At 34.7% G+C, this 17,323-nt stretch overlaps 1 protein-coding gene across 2 annotated transcripts in view; it reads left to right on the top strand.

The window, feature by feature from the left end:
• LOC107165936 (uncharacterized) overlaps positions 1 to 17,323 on the top strand; it is a 104,317-nt gene that overhangs the window by 54,225 nt on the left and 32,769 nt on the right. The window contains exon 6 of one of the 2 annotated variants that reach the window (XM_015514375.2): positions 11,179 to 11,344. In XM_015514375.2, coding sequence (XP_015369861.1) covers positions 11,179 to 11,344 — 166 coding nt within the window. Of the gene's footprint in view, positions 1 to 11,178; positions 11,349 to 17,323 lie in introns of both variants that reach the window. The other variant, XM_015514384.2, reaches the window with a different exon arrangement.

Below are 17,323 nucleotides of genomic sequence, written 5' to 3'. Positions count from 1 at the left end.
TACAACAACTGAATAACTATATTATATATTAGTGACAAGAGTACTTGAAAATATCTCCTTCAAAAATCAGGGTTATCGATAAAATTCAAAGCATAACAACGGCGTAATAAGGATGAGCATCGTGTTGAAAAATAACCACCCTATTTAACAATATTATCTGCACCGCGGGAAGTCAGGATCGCCATCGGTGTGATATTATTATTATGTTGAAGTGCGCTTACCGCGAAAATAGGATTGTTCCGAAGTGTTGCAGTGCACGTCTTATGCCGCGCGAGGTCTGCAGAGCGCCGGACTGGCGTGCGCGCACCTTAATCGCGGCTATAAAAATATTATCGTCCCGTGCAGTGCACCGCACCGCACCGGTGCAGCGGTGGCGTTTCTTCTCTCGCCGCAACAGGTATATACCGCACCGCACCTACCCGCCGACTACCGTGGTTGTGCGCCGTGGGAACTGTGCACACACACACACGTATGTACGCGTAAGATGTTATCCGGACCGTATCGGCGTCTTATCGTCGTCACGTATCTCCGTCGTATATTATATTCGGGTGCAAACTATACGGTTGTGTTTCGCTCGTGGCCAAGAGGGCAGCTGATGACCAGCACACGACCGTTTCTTCGGTATTTGTGAGGTATATACCGTACACGTGTACATATATATATATACATACTGCATACTGTAGAGTGAAACTATATAATATCATGTCCTTCGGTCCCATACGCAATACCGCGTTCGCCGATATCAATAACAATAATAATAATAATAAATAATATTACATTATTATATGTGCCTATATACGATGTATATACGATGACGCTCATCCACCATATTATAACCGTTATTATTATACTGCTGTTGCACGTTGCATATATATATATATATATAATATGCAGTTCACGATACGGATAAGCGGCGATCGGCGAGCAAAAGAAAAAAAATTCGAACCACGAGTAATCCGATCACGGCATATTATATATGTCATATATATGGCGGTGTGCATTATGGAAAACGTACTATATCGTATGTACCTATATCTATATAATAAATATACGTCTGGCGATCGTATATATTATATAATCGCAGCAGAGATCGATGGCGTGGAAATTCAGTACGACCCGAGGGCTGAGGCGATTTGCGATAAAGTTTGCGATGCATTATATAATTTTCATCATCCGTTTGAAACGTAGCGAATGGCAAAAAAAATTGTATTACGATATCGTGAGCTATCATCGGAGCTGTCGAGTTTATTAAAATTTAACCGCGGTCACAGCAGATGAGTGGTTGTTGTTACCGCGAATGTACTGTCGTGTTATGTATATATATATATTTATATATTAAGCAATACACACGATTATCATAACAGAAGCATATACCTACGTATTTTTATATGTATATCGTATACCTTATAAAGTGGTAATAATCGATCTAATTTCCGGAAACTAACCTGACCGGACGTCTTTCTATAGCGATAATAACGTGGGCGGAGGTGAAGGGTATACTGCGACTCGGAACCCCGAGTCGACGTCCGTGACGGCCCAAGGGTCGTATATTTTGTGTATAATAATGTATAGTTTACGTCCTCCGAATTATATTTTACCAGAGAACGACATTCCGCGAGCCACCGCGATGATCAGATAATATAACAACTTTACTACTCCATTATACGTTTCCCGGGCTGACGCGGTCGCCTACTCATAGTGTACATATTTTAATATAAATTATAATTAATATATAGTACAATGCACGTGTGTACCTACGAATGTTTTGGTATACAGTGCCGAGGTCGTCATCGAAAACCAGCGAACCGAAATACACATACACCTATATATGTATGTATATATATATATATAGGCATATAATATATAATGCGTGTAATAATATATGATATATTTTAACTCGTACCTACCTATATATTATACCTAAGACGAACCACGGGAAAAGAAAATGAGACCATATGACTTCCTGTTTAGATGTGCGACTGCGAGAACGCAACGAGGCCACACGGTAGCCGCCAGTGCCCGGCATTGTATTGATGAACCACCCTCGTCCGGCTCGGTGCCCGAACGCCTGTGCGTGGTGGAGGGTGAGGGGGGAGAGGCCTAAACAAGAGGCGTTTTTCGAGATAGATGAAAAGTTGCAAAATCATCGTCGTCTATCGTACAGCGTGTTCAGCGGTGTCGCCGCCGTCGTGTCGAGTGCAGCAGACGGGTCCATTAAGAAATATAATATAGGAAGAAGTATATAACCAAAGCATTCGTGTTCGGTATATATACAGATACAACACATATACGTATATACGTGTGGAGGCCGTCAGAAAAAAAAACACTAATGACCGGCTTGCGGTCCAGAGGAAATCGTAATTTGACGGCAGCAGTGGCGGGCGGAGCGCGTGCCACTTAAACGCGGGCGCGCACGCTCGACAGACGAAACCGATTGAATTGAAAACGATTATATTATTATTATATTATTATTTATTCTATTCCAACAACAATCGTCGGCTGCTGCTGCTGCTGCGTTGGACTGCGGTCGTGTGCGTTTATAAAACTATATTATGTAGTATGTACTAGGTATATACGCATATACATACGGCGGTGGTAGAGACGTATATGTGATGGTAACAAAACGTTTCCGGCGTTGATGCAGTAGCGTCTCTACGGGAGTCTGTAATCTCTAATATTATATACATTGCAGAAAATAATAATAATACAGCTATACCTGCGTATTATATTATTCATACCACATTTTTGCGGTCTTCATAATAATATTATATTAATGTACGCCTCCGTCGACAGCACTGCATGGAGGAAACGAAATGCGGCGTCGTCGAAGAGTATATATACCTACATCATAAATCGTTAATTTCTTGCCATCGTCGTACTTGTATATTACAATACGTCATGTATAATCTACCGATAACACGTGTTACATTTACAATAAAATGCATCGTACAGACTCAACACATATGCAACGACTTGCATTCAGTCACCGTTTAAAGCCTCTTAATCCACATGTTAACGCCTCTCCGTGGAAATTCATACGAATCTATATCAAGTGCCGTTTAAAAAATATTAGGTACAGAATAAATAAATCAGAATGGATACTAATATGAATTAGGCATAGGGAAATCGTATAAACGAATTCACCATTTTTTTTTATTTTTTGGAGGAAATCAGTATATTATAATCATTATTACACATTTACACATACAAACAATATTATCTTGTTCAAAAATATGGTCGCTTGTTATTGATAATTTATTAGAGTTCCAGAGCTTGAATATTTAAAAGTAAAGCCATACTATTTATTTTATATTTACCTATACATAGTTGAGTAAATATTATAATGGTATAGTATTATTAATATACCTACGTAATTATAAATATATTACATTATTATTATACCTATTATTATTACCTCAATTTATTAAACGTTTTACCATAGTAAATAAATGTGAAATTTGATCACGATTGAATTCAAATTAAAACGCGTGGGTTCCCTATTATCTGTGCAATGTAGTAGGTTGGCACTTAATACGCATGGTATAAGTGATTAACATACATATACCGGAAACCAGATCGATATAATATTATATTGAACAGTATTTATTAATACCACAGGCATTTACATTTTAGTTATTTATTTTTTGGTTTTGTTAACAAACTGTTTAAATATAAAATATCGATTTTGCGAATACCTGGAAATTGTTAAACACGACTGCAGATGTCTTGAACCCGAGGCGATAAAATTTGATATTTAAATTACATAATAATAATAATATTATCCTTCTGGACCGCTCCGAGAGTGGTTTATCCGGAATTGAACAATTTCAACAGACAATACCTATCCTGTATACAATAATGCAGTTGCCGGTATCATGCTATGTATATATATCTTATATAATATCATAATATCATATACTTACCTAGCTGACACGCATATTTTTGTCAGGTGCATCTCGGAGCAATATTGTTGTAAGTTCGTATTATTATTATTTCTTTATTTTTTTGTCGGCCAACTGTCGCGCAACAATACGAGAGAAAAAAAGCAATTACATCACGTGCGTGTTATTTTTTTAAGGAAATGACTGTGTTTCGTGGGCACTCTTATATGTATATACGCTGGGCGTTTGAAGAGCAATTTCCTATTTCACAAAACCATATGGCGTTTCCTTGTGTGCGTGAGTGAGTGAGTGTGTGCGTGTGTGTGTGTACGTCTTTGCCGGGGCGCTGGCGGCGGATTGTAACAATTGCTATTATCTTATTCTTCTACTTCCCTCCGACAATAAAAAAGGGTTTCTGACAGACCGGAACCCCGTGAAAAAAAACACACACTTCTCGGACACGGTCCGAGAAACAATTCTCACAACACCCCCACCCTCATCTGCAGGCAAGGCGATCGGCGCAATGGTGACGACGACAACGAGACTCGCGAGCAAATGGATTGCCGATTTATGTGAATATTATAATACAATATTATAGGTAGATACGGAGCACATCGCAAATAATATTATAGCGTGGTTGCAGGTTACGTATTTATATATTATTATATAGTATCGGAAACCTATGGGCACATTTCGACGTATCTAATATATCGTTATAATTTATATAATATATATATATATATGTATGCGTGTTGCGTACCTGCGTAATATATGTTTTATTCTTCAAAATAATAATGTATGCGAGAAAAAAACACTGGCTGCGGTGTTTCGATCTCGTTAAAAAGCTAAAAAACCCGTTTGTAGCCGATGAATAAAATTCAATGTGCATTTTCATTCCATCAAATCCTTCGGTGTTCGTCTGCTGTACGCGAGACTGTACCAATATTACATTGCTAATATTACGTATGAAAACATTATCGTTCTGTTCTAATATATAATATTATATACGTGCCAATATATTATAATATGTATAGTATACACTGCAGTAGACACCCACCAACCATATTTATCAAATTAAATAATAATATATTCTTTAGTAATCTTGTTCGCACGACACGAATGACCGATCACGGTATAAAATAATTTGCATTTTTTCTCAGCCACTTCGAATCGTTTACGCGGCGTTTGATATTTTTAATCAAACGCGTGGCTGACGGCAACGACGACAACGATTTGAGACTGTACATAATATAGGCGTGAGTAATTTATTATTTTACTGCGAAAACAGCAAGCGACCAGTTTTTTCTCGTCTTCGGCGATCCCGCAACATGAGATTTACCACAAATTTAAATTTAAAATATCCGTCACCAGGCAAAATTACCGATAATTACGCAATAGGTATTATACACATTCAACAAATAATTATAGTATTGTAAAACCTTAAGTTGCGACCAATATATTATTATGACGTGCCCACGTCCTGCGAAAACTCCCAAAACGGCGCGGGGATGTCTTGGGGCTTTAAGTTCCACATAATCATTGTATATCATGGTATTATTAAATGTTTCGTTTAATATTATTGTCAGGATTTTATCCTAACTTACCAACCTGCTAGTATACCTATATTATGTACATAATAGTCAATACTGATAACAGGTAAATTATTATTTCGACAATTACACGATTTGTCTATATTGCAGTATAATTAAACGGAAATATCGTGTTTATATATACATACAATATAGGTATTATACGCTATATAATAAAATATATTATAATAATGTGGTGGTGACGACAGTGTGTGGTGTATATATTATAATATAATAATAATAATAATAATATATAATACATTATACATACGCCATATATAGGTACGCCACGAAGGCTCGCGCGGCCGATCAGAATTGATTATTATTATGATCATTATTGTACAGAGGCCTAATAGTGAAAACATGTCGGATCAGCTCCCATTTGGTGTTGCAATGCCCGTCGTCGTATTGATCGTTTTACAATGGGAACAATGGTCTTGCGAAGGGTTCTCGCAGAAGTCGTTTTCAATATGATTATCATTATTATTATTATTATTTGAGAAAGACGCGCGGTCTGTACGGTTTCTTTGTGGCTCCCTCCTATAGCTCCCCGTCCGCCCCATATATGAAAGGAAAACATTATTATTATTATTATTATTATTACTATATAATATGTATACATTGTTCGCCTTTTGTGTGCAGCTCACACCCTTACATATACTATCACACGCACAAATACATACATATGGGTAGGTACCTACTGTACCATATACATATATGTAACGTTATATTGATCGAATAATTACCGGGCAAGTCACAATTATTAAATTATTATTATAGTATAAAAGTGCATATACGTATATATAATATTATACTAACCTACGTAGGTATTCGCCTTGTGTTGCTATGTGGACGGGAAGAGTCGGCGATGGCGCGCGGCGGACAGGTGGCGTACCCTTACGATTCGTTCCGACAGTCGTCGTCGGTATAGTACTATATTCATATTATAAGAACGTCGTGTTTACCTCTCATATAATAATAATAATAATAATATACATATTATATGCCAGTGTATATATTGTTATAAGAACGTATTATATTCAGCTATATCGTCTCATCCCCACGCGTTTTCTTCATTAACCGGCGGCAGTCCGTTATGCTTGAAAGCGACCGGGATTGCTATATAATATATATATTATTTATAGGTACGTACAATAATAATATTATACACGCGGGGTCCCGTCAAACAGTATTTGGGTCAGACATCCATTAGGACCAAATGCGCCCGACATCACTCCACACCCAATTCCCTCAAGTTACGTCTGTTTCAATCAAATTACAAGCGTCCCATATGGATAATTATGATGATGATGATGATGATTATATGATCATGATAATGATGACGAAGATGATGATGCGCACCTATTCGAATGTATATTAAAAACGCTTTTAAATAACTATACATTGGTACATTATCTTATTTATACACGCACAAATGCAAACACACGGAAGCTAGGTAGATATAGCATATAAAATATAAATACCTATATACCTAGCTATTATATCATAGTAAATTATTTCCCAACGTCACCGGTGTGGTGCGACGAGAAACTGTTATTAAAGTGTTTACAATGTATATGTACATATACTAGTAATATATAAATATACAATATAATTTATACAAACGTAAATAGGTATAATAAGAATGTTCACTGATAAAATATATTTTGATTCCGTTGTATATTATATATAATATATTCTTTCGTGTCAAAAATAATGGACGTCGTTTTCGACTGGATGCTATAAATATTATAACCTATAATATAACCTTACAACGAAAATACGTGATTTTTAATATTATATTATATCTATTATCTACTGAAACAGGACGTTTAGCCGCTCACGATGAGCTCCGATTAGAATCATCCGTCGCAAATATAATACAACGTGAATAACGATCAGCGATAATATATATATATTGTATAATATGGATAATAACGCATGCATCTTTAATTTATAATATATTAATTAAACAAGCTTCGTCGTTATCCTGTACAAATATCTATACATACAAAAGGTATTGAAATATATTGATGTTGTAGTTATATATTATATTTATATATTTATACAATAACATATAGAAAACTTTAATACCTATACATTATTTCCCGACATTGACAAAATCTTGCAGCAGACAATATTGGACCATCGACTCGACATCTGGTATAGTCGTATCGTTGGAAAACAATCGGTATTAGTGGTACCTATATATACCTACTAACGGGTACTCCTCATTAGTTGAAAAAAAAAAGAAGAAAAAAATGCGTCATTGTATTGTTGGGCGAAAAAAATATCAAAAAACCAGACCCGGAGACTTTAACGATGGCTGAGTCTATTGCTGCAACAGTGTCTTAGCATGTACGGTTCTGTCTGTCCGCGTATAATGTTCACATTATACATAGTAATTTATATAATTTATAGCACGGTATACCTCACCATGTACCATTCAGACCCCGAATCAATCGAGAAGTCGGTTTTTTTCCCTCGTCCGTATAAAACATGTAATAAACATCAAGCCATGTGTATAGGTACCTCATCCTGTAATACATACATATACATATATAATATATATATAATATATATATATATATATATATATACTATGATGCACAATTTACTTAAGCCTCCAGTAGCCCGGCGATATCCATCGTCATCAATGGACGGCAGCCGGTTTGGTCGGGTGGTTCACGCGAACTGTAAATATGATACCCATACCCTACACAACACAGTCGTGTTCTATTCGTCGTATATATCCGTAATATACACGAGTGGATCGCGTGCAGCACGAAATAGTGGGGAAACGTGTAGATTTAATAATATAATATTATACCTATAGATATTGCAGGTATTGCAGGTATATGCTACCTATATTACAGTCGATCGAAATGTCTGATTATTTGAGATTGGTCTTGGCCGACGTGCGCAGAGCTCACGACAACCACGAATGTAGAGAGACGAATAAAACATGATAAACTTCCGTCCGATGAATAATATAATATAATTTAATGTACGCGTAATGTTATAAGGCCGTCGTGGAAAGCACTCCCGAAGCGATTGAGTGATTTCCTTTGGTCACATCCCACAGCTGGTACTCACGAGTGAAATATTAAAAAAATATAATATATAATATAATATCGATATTTTTTTTTCTTGGGATTCTCTCGTCGTGATCATTATTATATTAATGTGTGTGTTTAACGCGTTGCACATATCGACTGTATACGCGTACCTGTATTATATAATATTATGTATATTACCCGCGTGTCGGAATAATAATAATATAAATATTATAATATTCGCTCCGCGTGCCGCACACGGAAACCGGTACGCGGCGATGGAAACACGCAAGTGTGCCCGCGACGTTTCGCCCGCAGACTCCCCTACGCCGGTTGACCGGTGCATCGACGCCGGCTGCTGCTGCTTCTGCGCGGCCAACGGGTCCGCGTGTCGTGCGTACCTCTCGGGCGACCTTGGCGTGCGCCGAACAGGTGCCGATTTAGCTGTCCTCTCCTCCTCTCTCCAGCACCCCGGCCGACCTCCCGACTCCTCCCGAAAAGACTTTTTCACCGTCTCCGGGCGAGCGCGCGCTTCCTGACCGCCAGCCGAATATTATAGGTCTCTGTCGCTTCGTAAATATAACCTATTCCTAGCTGCCGCGAGTGCACTGTATATATTATACTCGTAATAATAAAATAATATATACCTATGTAAATAATAATAATAATAATAATAACGTGCCGTTTAGATCATGTTCGGGTTTTCGTCTGCGGCTCGTCTGTTTTCTGATGGTATACGTTTAGCGTTTATCGCGGTCGAAAAATGTCTGCGCGTGGTATAATTTAGTACAGTGACCGCAGGAACCGCGCGTGTTCGAATATAATATCTATTAGGTACCTATACCTATGTTTATGTATCCGATATTATGTGATGTATTTTATGCCGCGGGCTGTGCCTGAAATTTTGTTTTTTCACTTGTATTCACGAAGAGTTTAGATACGTAATATTATTATCTATACAACGATGACCGGTATAAACAGGTGCTCTGAGTTGAAGAAAAAAAAATTACATTTGTCCACCGATTATACATAATAATATTATGTGGGTTGAGAGTACAAAATATAAATAATTACTTGGCGATCATTTCGCGGTGTGTGCACGTACGCGTGTCTTATGCCCACATGACGACTGACGATCTGCTCCAAAATAATTGTCAGTGACAATCTGACGCAGGTTTTCAGAGTATGATACGAGGGCGAAAACGTGTTGAAATCTTTTGGTTGCCACTTGAGGCCCTTTTTGAGATTGAAACCTGCAGCTAAGTTTTGCTAAAAATGTTGTGATTAAGTTTACCCTCCCTCTCTTGAAATCTCTATCGTATACAGCGATTGCTAGGTTCGAGTCGCCTTTTTTGGCATTATTTGTTCTCACATTTGTAGATTTCCCATTACCTAAGTATAATATTATTTTGAGTCTTTTATAGCCTCAACACAAAAATAAAATATGATCATTGACGTTCAATATACAATTGATAAAATATTGTAAATTATTTTGATGAATCTTAATTTTTAATCGTAAGAACGTAACGAAAAATGCATGTGACTAATCCAAAAGGTTTACCGTGACGTATTTATATTATGTCCACATAAATGCACCGAAACACTTAATATTATTATTATTATTATTATTATATTATAGCAGTATATAACGTATATTATTGTATCTATATATATATGTTTTATGCGCAATCGACTGTAATGTGAGACTCGCAATACGCAAAAGTGCAGAACGATGTATACCCAGCTGTATTATATAGTATACCTATCATATACATTTTAATAGATTATTTTACCCGCGAGACCATAAAATAAATCATTTCGGAACAAACCGAACCTGCTTGCAGTATATATCTATATAAACAGTGAACACTGTATATTACAACGAGCGTTATGATGCCCGAACATAAACCGCGACCGCCGTTATGGTTTTTATACGATAGGTGTGCGCGTAATGTGTATAAAAGTAATATTATTTATTATTTATTATTTATTATTATTGGCCGGAATCTGCTGCAGGAATGACCGCGGCGCCTGCGGACGATGGTACCTATAGTAATATACCAATACGTCTCGTCGTCGTCGTCGTCATCTTTCCTTGCAGTGAATCACATACCTTGGTATTACATTATTATATTATTCGTATCAAATACTATGCGCGTCGTTGATGGTTTTTAGAATTTTTATCGTTGTTTTTTTTTCCACGGATCAATTACAATTATTAAACCCATGACATTATTATATGATAATAATGTGCCCAACCCAAAGTCCGGTGGCCGGTGTTTACGATTCGAAATCGACGTATGATGATTATGTTAAAATAATAAATCGCACAATATATACCAGTATAATAATAATGTATAGTGGTCGGCAGCGGCGATCGGTTTTTATGACCCAGACGGTAGAAAACGGTTATTTCGTATTTAACGTCCTCGTTGAAAACTCAATTAAAATCGTCCATAAACGACCGAAACACCGCCCGGCGCGACGTGGACTTTATACCCAGCGTAATATAATAATAATAGTAGTATAATATATTATTATACGTGTAGAAAAAATAGGATAAATAATTGTATATACGTGCGGCTGGTTAAATCGATACGTTATCATACAATATAAATATTGTTATTAAAAATGTTGTATGTTTGTTTGCAGGAAAAACCGCACAAGTGCACACTGTGCGCCAAGTCGTTCCCGACACCAGGCGATCTGAAATCTCACATGTACGTGCACAACGGATCGTGGCCTTTCAAGTGTCACATTTGTAACAGAGGATTCAGCAAACACACGAATTTGAAAAATCACTTGTTCCTGCACACCGGTAAGTGAGTTGTAGTTTATTTTTATTACACATTTCAGTGCCTATTTATATAATATAGTTTAGTCACTTTTGTCACATAAAATGTACCTATAGATGTATATGTTTATTATCATGCGTAGGTAAATAGGTGATGTGTATAATATAATATTATTATACAATATAAATACACCAATATAATAATATTAAGAAATATACAACTACGGTAATAAAATAGTGTATAATATCTACGTTAAATGCACACTTAAGATGTTTTCACAAAGTTTAAATCGATAATAATAGTAATCGATCTTCAATAGGATTTATAATTTACGAATCCCATAAATATATTACAACTGTCCATACATAAATAAACCGTTTTGTCGCACCCAGATTTTAAGTACGAGTGATTTTATTTTTAATGAGATTCGCAGCCGATGTATCCGTAATAATAATTTTAATAATTTTTAAAGTAAAAAACTGTTTTAAATTGTACAGCCTTTCTATACTCGCTTAGATTGTGGTAAAACTATAACGTTACATTATGAGTTACTATTATTTTTATTTATTGAGCTTTTAACAGAAAAAATATTTATTACATACCTACAGCAGTCTTACAAAAACATGATGTTCATATATTTTCATACACGCCACTTTTGTGAGATAGTCATCACTGTCGTCAGATATATAATATAATATTATTAATAATATGCACCTATTGCACCTGTACTAACATTAGGACAAATATTGCCCCTGTATATACTGTAGGTGGTATAGAAAGATTTTCATTATGTCAGAGGATCATATGCCCAGGGCAATCGGTATTTTTATTACGATCATTATTATCATTTTTTTTTTTTACTTTTTACTTATCGTCGACTCTGACGGTCGCTACACGCATATAATATAGTATATACTTATAAGGCACCTACATATGTATACTGTGCTACGTTGTCCAGGTAGGCGATCGTCTTCGTCGTGGTCGCCGGATGGACGGGATTTCGGGATCCGATGTTTTTTTTTATATATCTCTTTAATCCTGCGCGTTAATGGAATTCGTGTTTTTGCCTCCCATCGCACATACACAAACGCGCGTCTTCTACAAAAGTACAGACTCCACTAAACGTACACACACACACACACACACACATAAATATAACGTAGGTGGGAAGGTATTAGGTAGACTGGTATAGACGGTAGGTAGGTAGGTACTTGGTACACGTACTAAATATAATATTATATATGTGTGTGTGTGAGTGTCAGTGCTTCGGGGCTGCCCCGAAGTGATACGATACCTAGCTGATCCACGTCGCCACCGCCGTCGTTTTTATATTATTATTGCGGCGGCGGCAACAGTAGCTCGAGCTGCATCGCCCGATGCTTGATAGAGAAAGAGAGATAGCGAGAGATGCACTTTTGGACGTGCGTGGTATCGGCTACCGGACTTTGATGGAATTATAATAACACACGTTTTGGTCGTATTAATTTATTATTATTTTTTTTATTATTATTGACGTTCAGTTTACGGGATATAAGTCGGTTATAGATATACAGACAACTACAACAACATAATATGCATAATATGATATTAGAATATTAGAATATCTTTTAAAATATCATTTGCAGCGTCACATATAAATATTTAATATATAAATATATAATGGGAGACGAGTGCACCGTTCTGCACTCGTTTGTGTGCAGCGTGTATCTGTACTATAGGTATCCACCACGTGCGATCGGCGTATCGCTGCTGCTGCAGTTATAGATGATAAATTGATGCTGTCAATTTAGGCACGTACCCTACATATGTTGTCGCATAAAATAGGTGGTGGTTAGGTTATAGACAACAGTGATATTAGCAATCGTTAACGTTATCATGTTACTATATCGCCAGGTAACAAAAGCTATGAGTATAAGATTTATCAAAATTATATTCGCTCGGAGATTTCGATACAATTGTACTTTTTGTGAAGACTAGTTAAATACAAATGAATTATGTAATAATGTTCTTATAACTGAACAGTATCGACAAATTAAACTATTCATATAGTAGAGAGCCATATGGTTTCTGAATATTTGTGTTTTGCATACATACATTTATATACATATCTATATTATAATATTTATCTATTTAAAAAATCAACAATTAATAGGTTTAACCACACGTTATGAAAAATTATTCTGACGCCCTTGAGGCTCTTATGATACTATATTTAGTTGTTTTTTTGAAATATTATTATTCATACACACGCATAAATAAAAACGACATTTTTAAATTGTATTTAATCATAACAAATAGGTATTTAGGTATGTATTACGGTGGAAACTATATTATAAACTGTATTATTACATTTATTAAATGTAGGTAGGTAGCGAGAAAAAATATTGTTCATTTCAATATGATCTTTAAATATTCATTTTAATTTATCTTTATACGTTGTAACTTATAAATTATAATAATATATTACGTAGAATTATGTATCTACATAATATAACCTACAGGTACTGTCCCGATTAATATTATATATTTACACGATGTTGCTGCATACCGTCGTGATTATAAGAGTTTTTTTTTTTTCAACAACCATCTAGATTTAGCATACGTAAGTTTGCGGTATATTGATTAAATTGATATTATATGCTCATTACTACGTTTTAATAAAGTCATACATGCGTCTCAAATTGGTTTCATTGTACTTATATATTTTATGTAAGTTATATTGTAAGAAGCAGACACACCGATACCTGTAATAGCAATACTGCATCTACGACAGCTGCTATACTGCCTTAAATGCTATTAAAGGTTATTTCTTCATAATTTTATTATATTTCAAAATCACACGCGTTATTGACATAAAAATGTGTGCGTGCATATACATTTGACGTAATAATAGATTCAATAAATTAAAAAAAAATCCATATACGTAGGTCTTATTATAATAGGCGCGTTTCCTGAGTGTCATATATATAATATATTAGTTACCTATATGTAATAAATATATTATGTACATTATACGTAGGTACAATAATGAATAAATATATAATATAGTATGATACGTTCGGAACATTGCGGCTATTTTTACACCAGGTGTTATTGTTTTTTATTTCTTATTGCTATTTATTGGGCAACGTTATGTTATTATTATTATGTTATGGCCTTATGGGCGCGTGCCTGCAACCCGTGTATAGTTGACAAGTCGGAATGTTACGCGGCGCGCCAACATTTATATTTTATCGTATATTATTATTAGTTCTATATAATTCATGAGTTTAACTTAAAATAACTTGTAAGTATATACTTATGTTATACATATACATTTGTGTGTATGTGTGTTTATTGACGTATTGTACCTATATAGCAGGCCTAGCAGGGGTGGTGAACCTACAGCACGCGTGCCAAAAGTGGCGCGTTTATAAAATTTTAATGACACGCAAAAAATTGAAATTGTGAAAAATTATGATAGGCATTTATAAAATGTTGCTTCTAAAAATTTCAAAGAAACAAACTATAAATATTTTTAAAATTATAATGTTTCTATGTAAAATTGATTATGTAACTATATTTATTATGTTCTATTTAGTGTTCACAATCTTCGAGTACGCGAAAAATTGTCAAACTTTTGATTGCAAAAATTTGGCATTAGACCTAAAAAATGTTCGCCACCCTTGCTATATAGAATGTACACACAATATCGTAACATTCGGTATCTGTATGTATAAATATATTATTCATAATATTTCAGCGAATATACCCAACATCTGTTTGCGTTTACAATAATATTATATTATTATGATAATATGTATAATATTGATCCGATCGACGCAAATTTTTTTCACTATAAATTAGTCGCCCTCCGGCCACCGACGACGTTGTGTACACATTGTAGATACCTATATAATATATGATAACATATATAGTTGCTGTAGTTACAAGCATTGCACACCGTATTATATTATAGATTTATATACTTATATATATAATATGCGGAAATTTAGACCTTGACACTGGTGTAGTGCAAACAGGCGCGTGTCAGCTTTCGAGGGCACGCCGCTAACGTTTAAACATGTACATAAACATATTACACCTATGTTGCCCGACTGTTGCACGCTATGTATATAAAGTGCACGTAATAGCTTTGGCGTTTCGCGATCAAACCCGTTCTTGAACTTGGACGCTAAGAATATTTTATTTATACCTCACTCGGTCCCGCACACATTTTGAAATCGAATTTCAATACGTCGTAATCATATAATACAATAATATTATTATGTTTTACGGTTGTATTATATTGGAGCTAGTAACTATTTTGATGTTAACTATACTTTTGATATTATTTGAATAAGGGCAATAAATAGTCGAATCTCTTAAAATATATATATTTTTTTATAGGCGTGAGTGTATTGGAGCAAGTCGAAATGTAAGTTTATTTTTATTTTTAAAGATTTTACCATACAGTTTCAGTTGTTTCGACGTTTAATCGTTCTTATTTTAATTGTGTTTTTACCCCTTTGGTCAATGATCTCTTATTCTCTTCATAGATATATTAGAAATCCCGTTAAAAGTTTTCATATTCTGTTCTTAATAATTATCAACGCAGAAGTTGACCAGCGTGCTTACACGAACGGTTTCCAAAATAGTTTTTTTGCGATTAACCGACCAATTTTAATGCGTGTTCGCTTATACTGCCCATTAATTGTCCGTATATATAGGTACAACTATTATCATTGCATTTGTCTCATAAAACGAAGAAGACTTCCATAATCGTTTACGAGAGACGCGCAATTAAATATGCGTACTTAATAAATTGAGCCGTTAACGGTTGTCTTTTACTCGTTTATCCAGAATAAAATATAGTTTATTCACTTACGAGCATTACTGGGGCAGGACTATAAAAACCAACCAGTTTCATAATTAATAAAACAAAAATAAATTTAATACTCACTAAAAACACCATAATAATATATTGTTTTAATAGTGAAAACGACAATTCAATTTAATTTATCGTCCACTTAATTCCTTGGAGACCTACTTGAAAAGTAGAACGTTGTCACCAAAACAATAACATTTATTAATGTTGAATATATATATATTTGAATGGAGTATTTCGAGTCAGTTGACTTTTATTGCTGATTAATTATTTTATTGATATTTAACAATTGCCACGACGTAAAAATACGTAGGTATATCAATCTTGTCTATGACTAATGTAATTTGTATACGTAAGTAGTGTGACGAAACTCACCTGCACGCGCAGTCGTGTAATTATAAATACGAAATCAAATTAATCAAATATAGTATATTACCTTATTGCATAATGCTAATATTTGATTTCGCTATAGTAATAGTTAATAATGTGTTTATCAACATAATAAAATACAATGTGGTGTTTTCATAAGTGTACAGGTATTGATTCAGTCTTCTAACGTTAAATATGCGTAACATAATATAATTTTATTAAAATATATATACCTATGACTTATGCAGCTATGACATATTTTACAACGCTGCAGCAGTAATCCGTAGCCGTTATAAAATGTATTTCAATACAATAATTGTATACGCGACTGGAAACTGTTATAATCGAATAATATATTATATGTTATATATAGGTAGTGTAATATAACTGCAACGGCAATCATTAAATCTTACGTTTATAATATTAGTATTTTTTTTATAACAGATTACGACCAATGATACCCGTTTTAGTAGATTTTGTTTTAAATTCAAACGTAATTCCCCACCACCCGTGGATAATCTCGTCAATGATATACAATTCTCGCGAGTTGGGACAAATAACCGTATCATATACATTAAATATTATTAATTATTATATACATTATATTATTTCGTCCGTGACTTTCGATTCTGTATTGCGCCACCCTAAATACTGCAGCGATATATACAATATGCACTTAATATAATAATTTTTCTATATAGATACCGAGTTTTCTGTTTCAATTTACTTAATGATGTTCTTTGATTAAAAGAAGAAAAACACGGCA

Source organism: Diuraphis noxia, unplaced genomic scaffold (assembly GCF_037042655.1).
Source record: "Diuraphis noxia isolate RWA-SAM2 unplaced genomic scaffold, SU_Dnox_SAM2 contig0004, whole genome shotgun sequence".
NCBI lineage: Eukaryota > Metazoa > Arthropoda > Insecta > Hemiptera > Aphididae > Diuraphis > Diuraphis noxia.
Note: the sequence above shows the minus strand (reverse complement) of the source record. Positions and strands in the feature narration are given on the sequence as shown.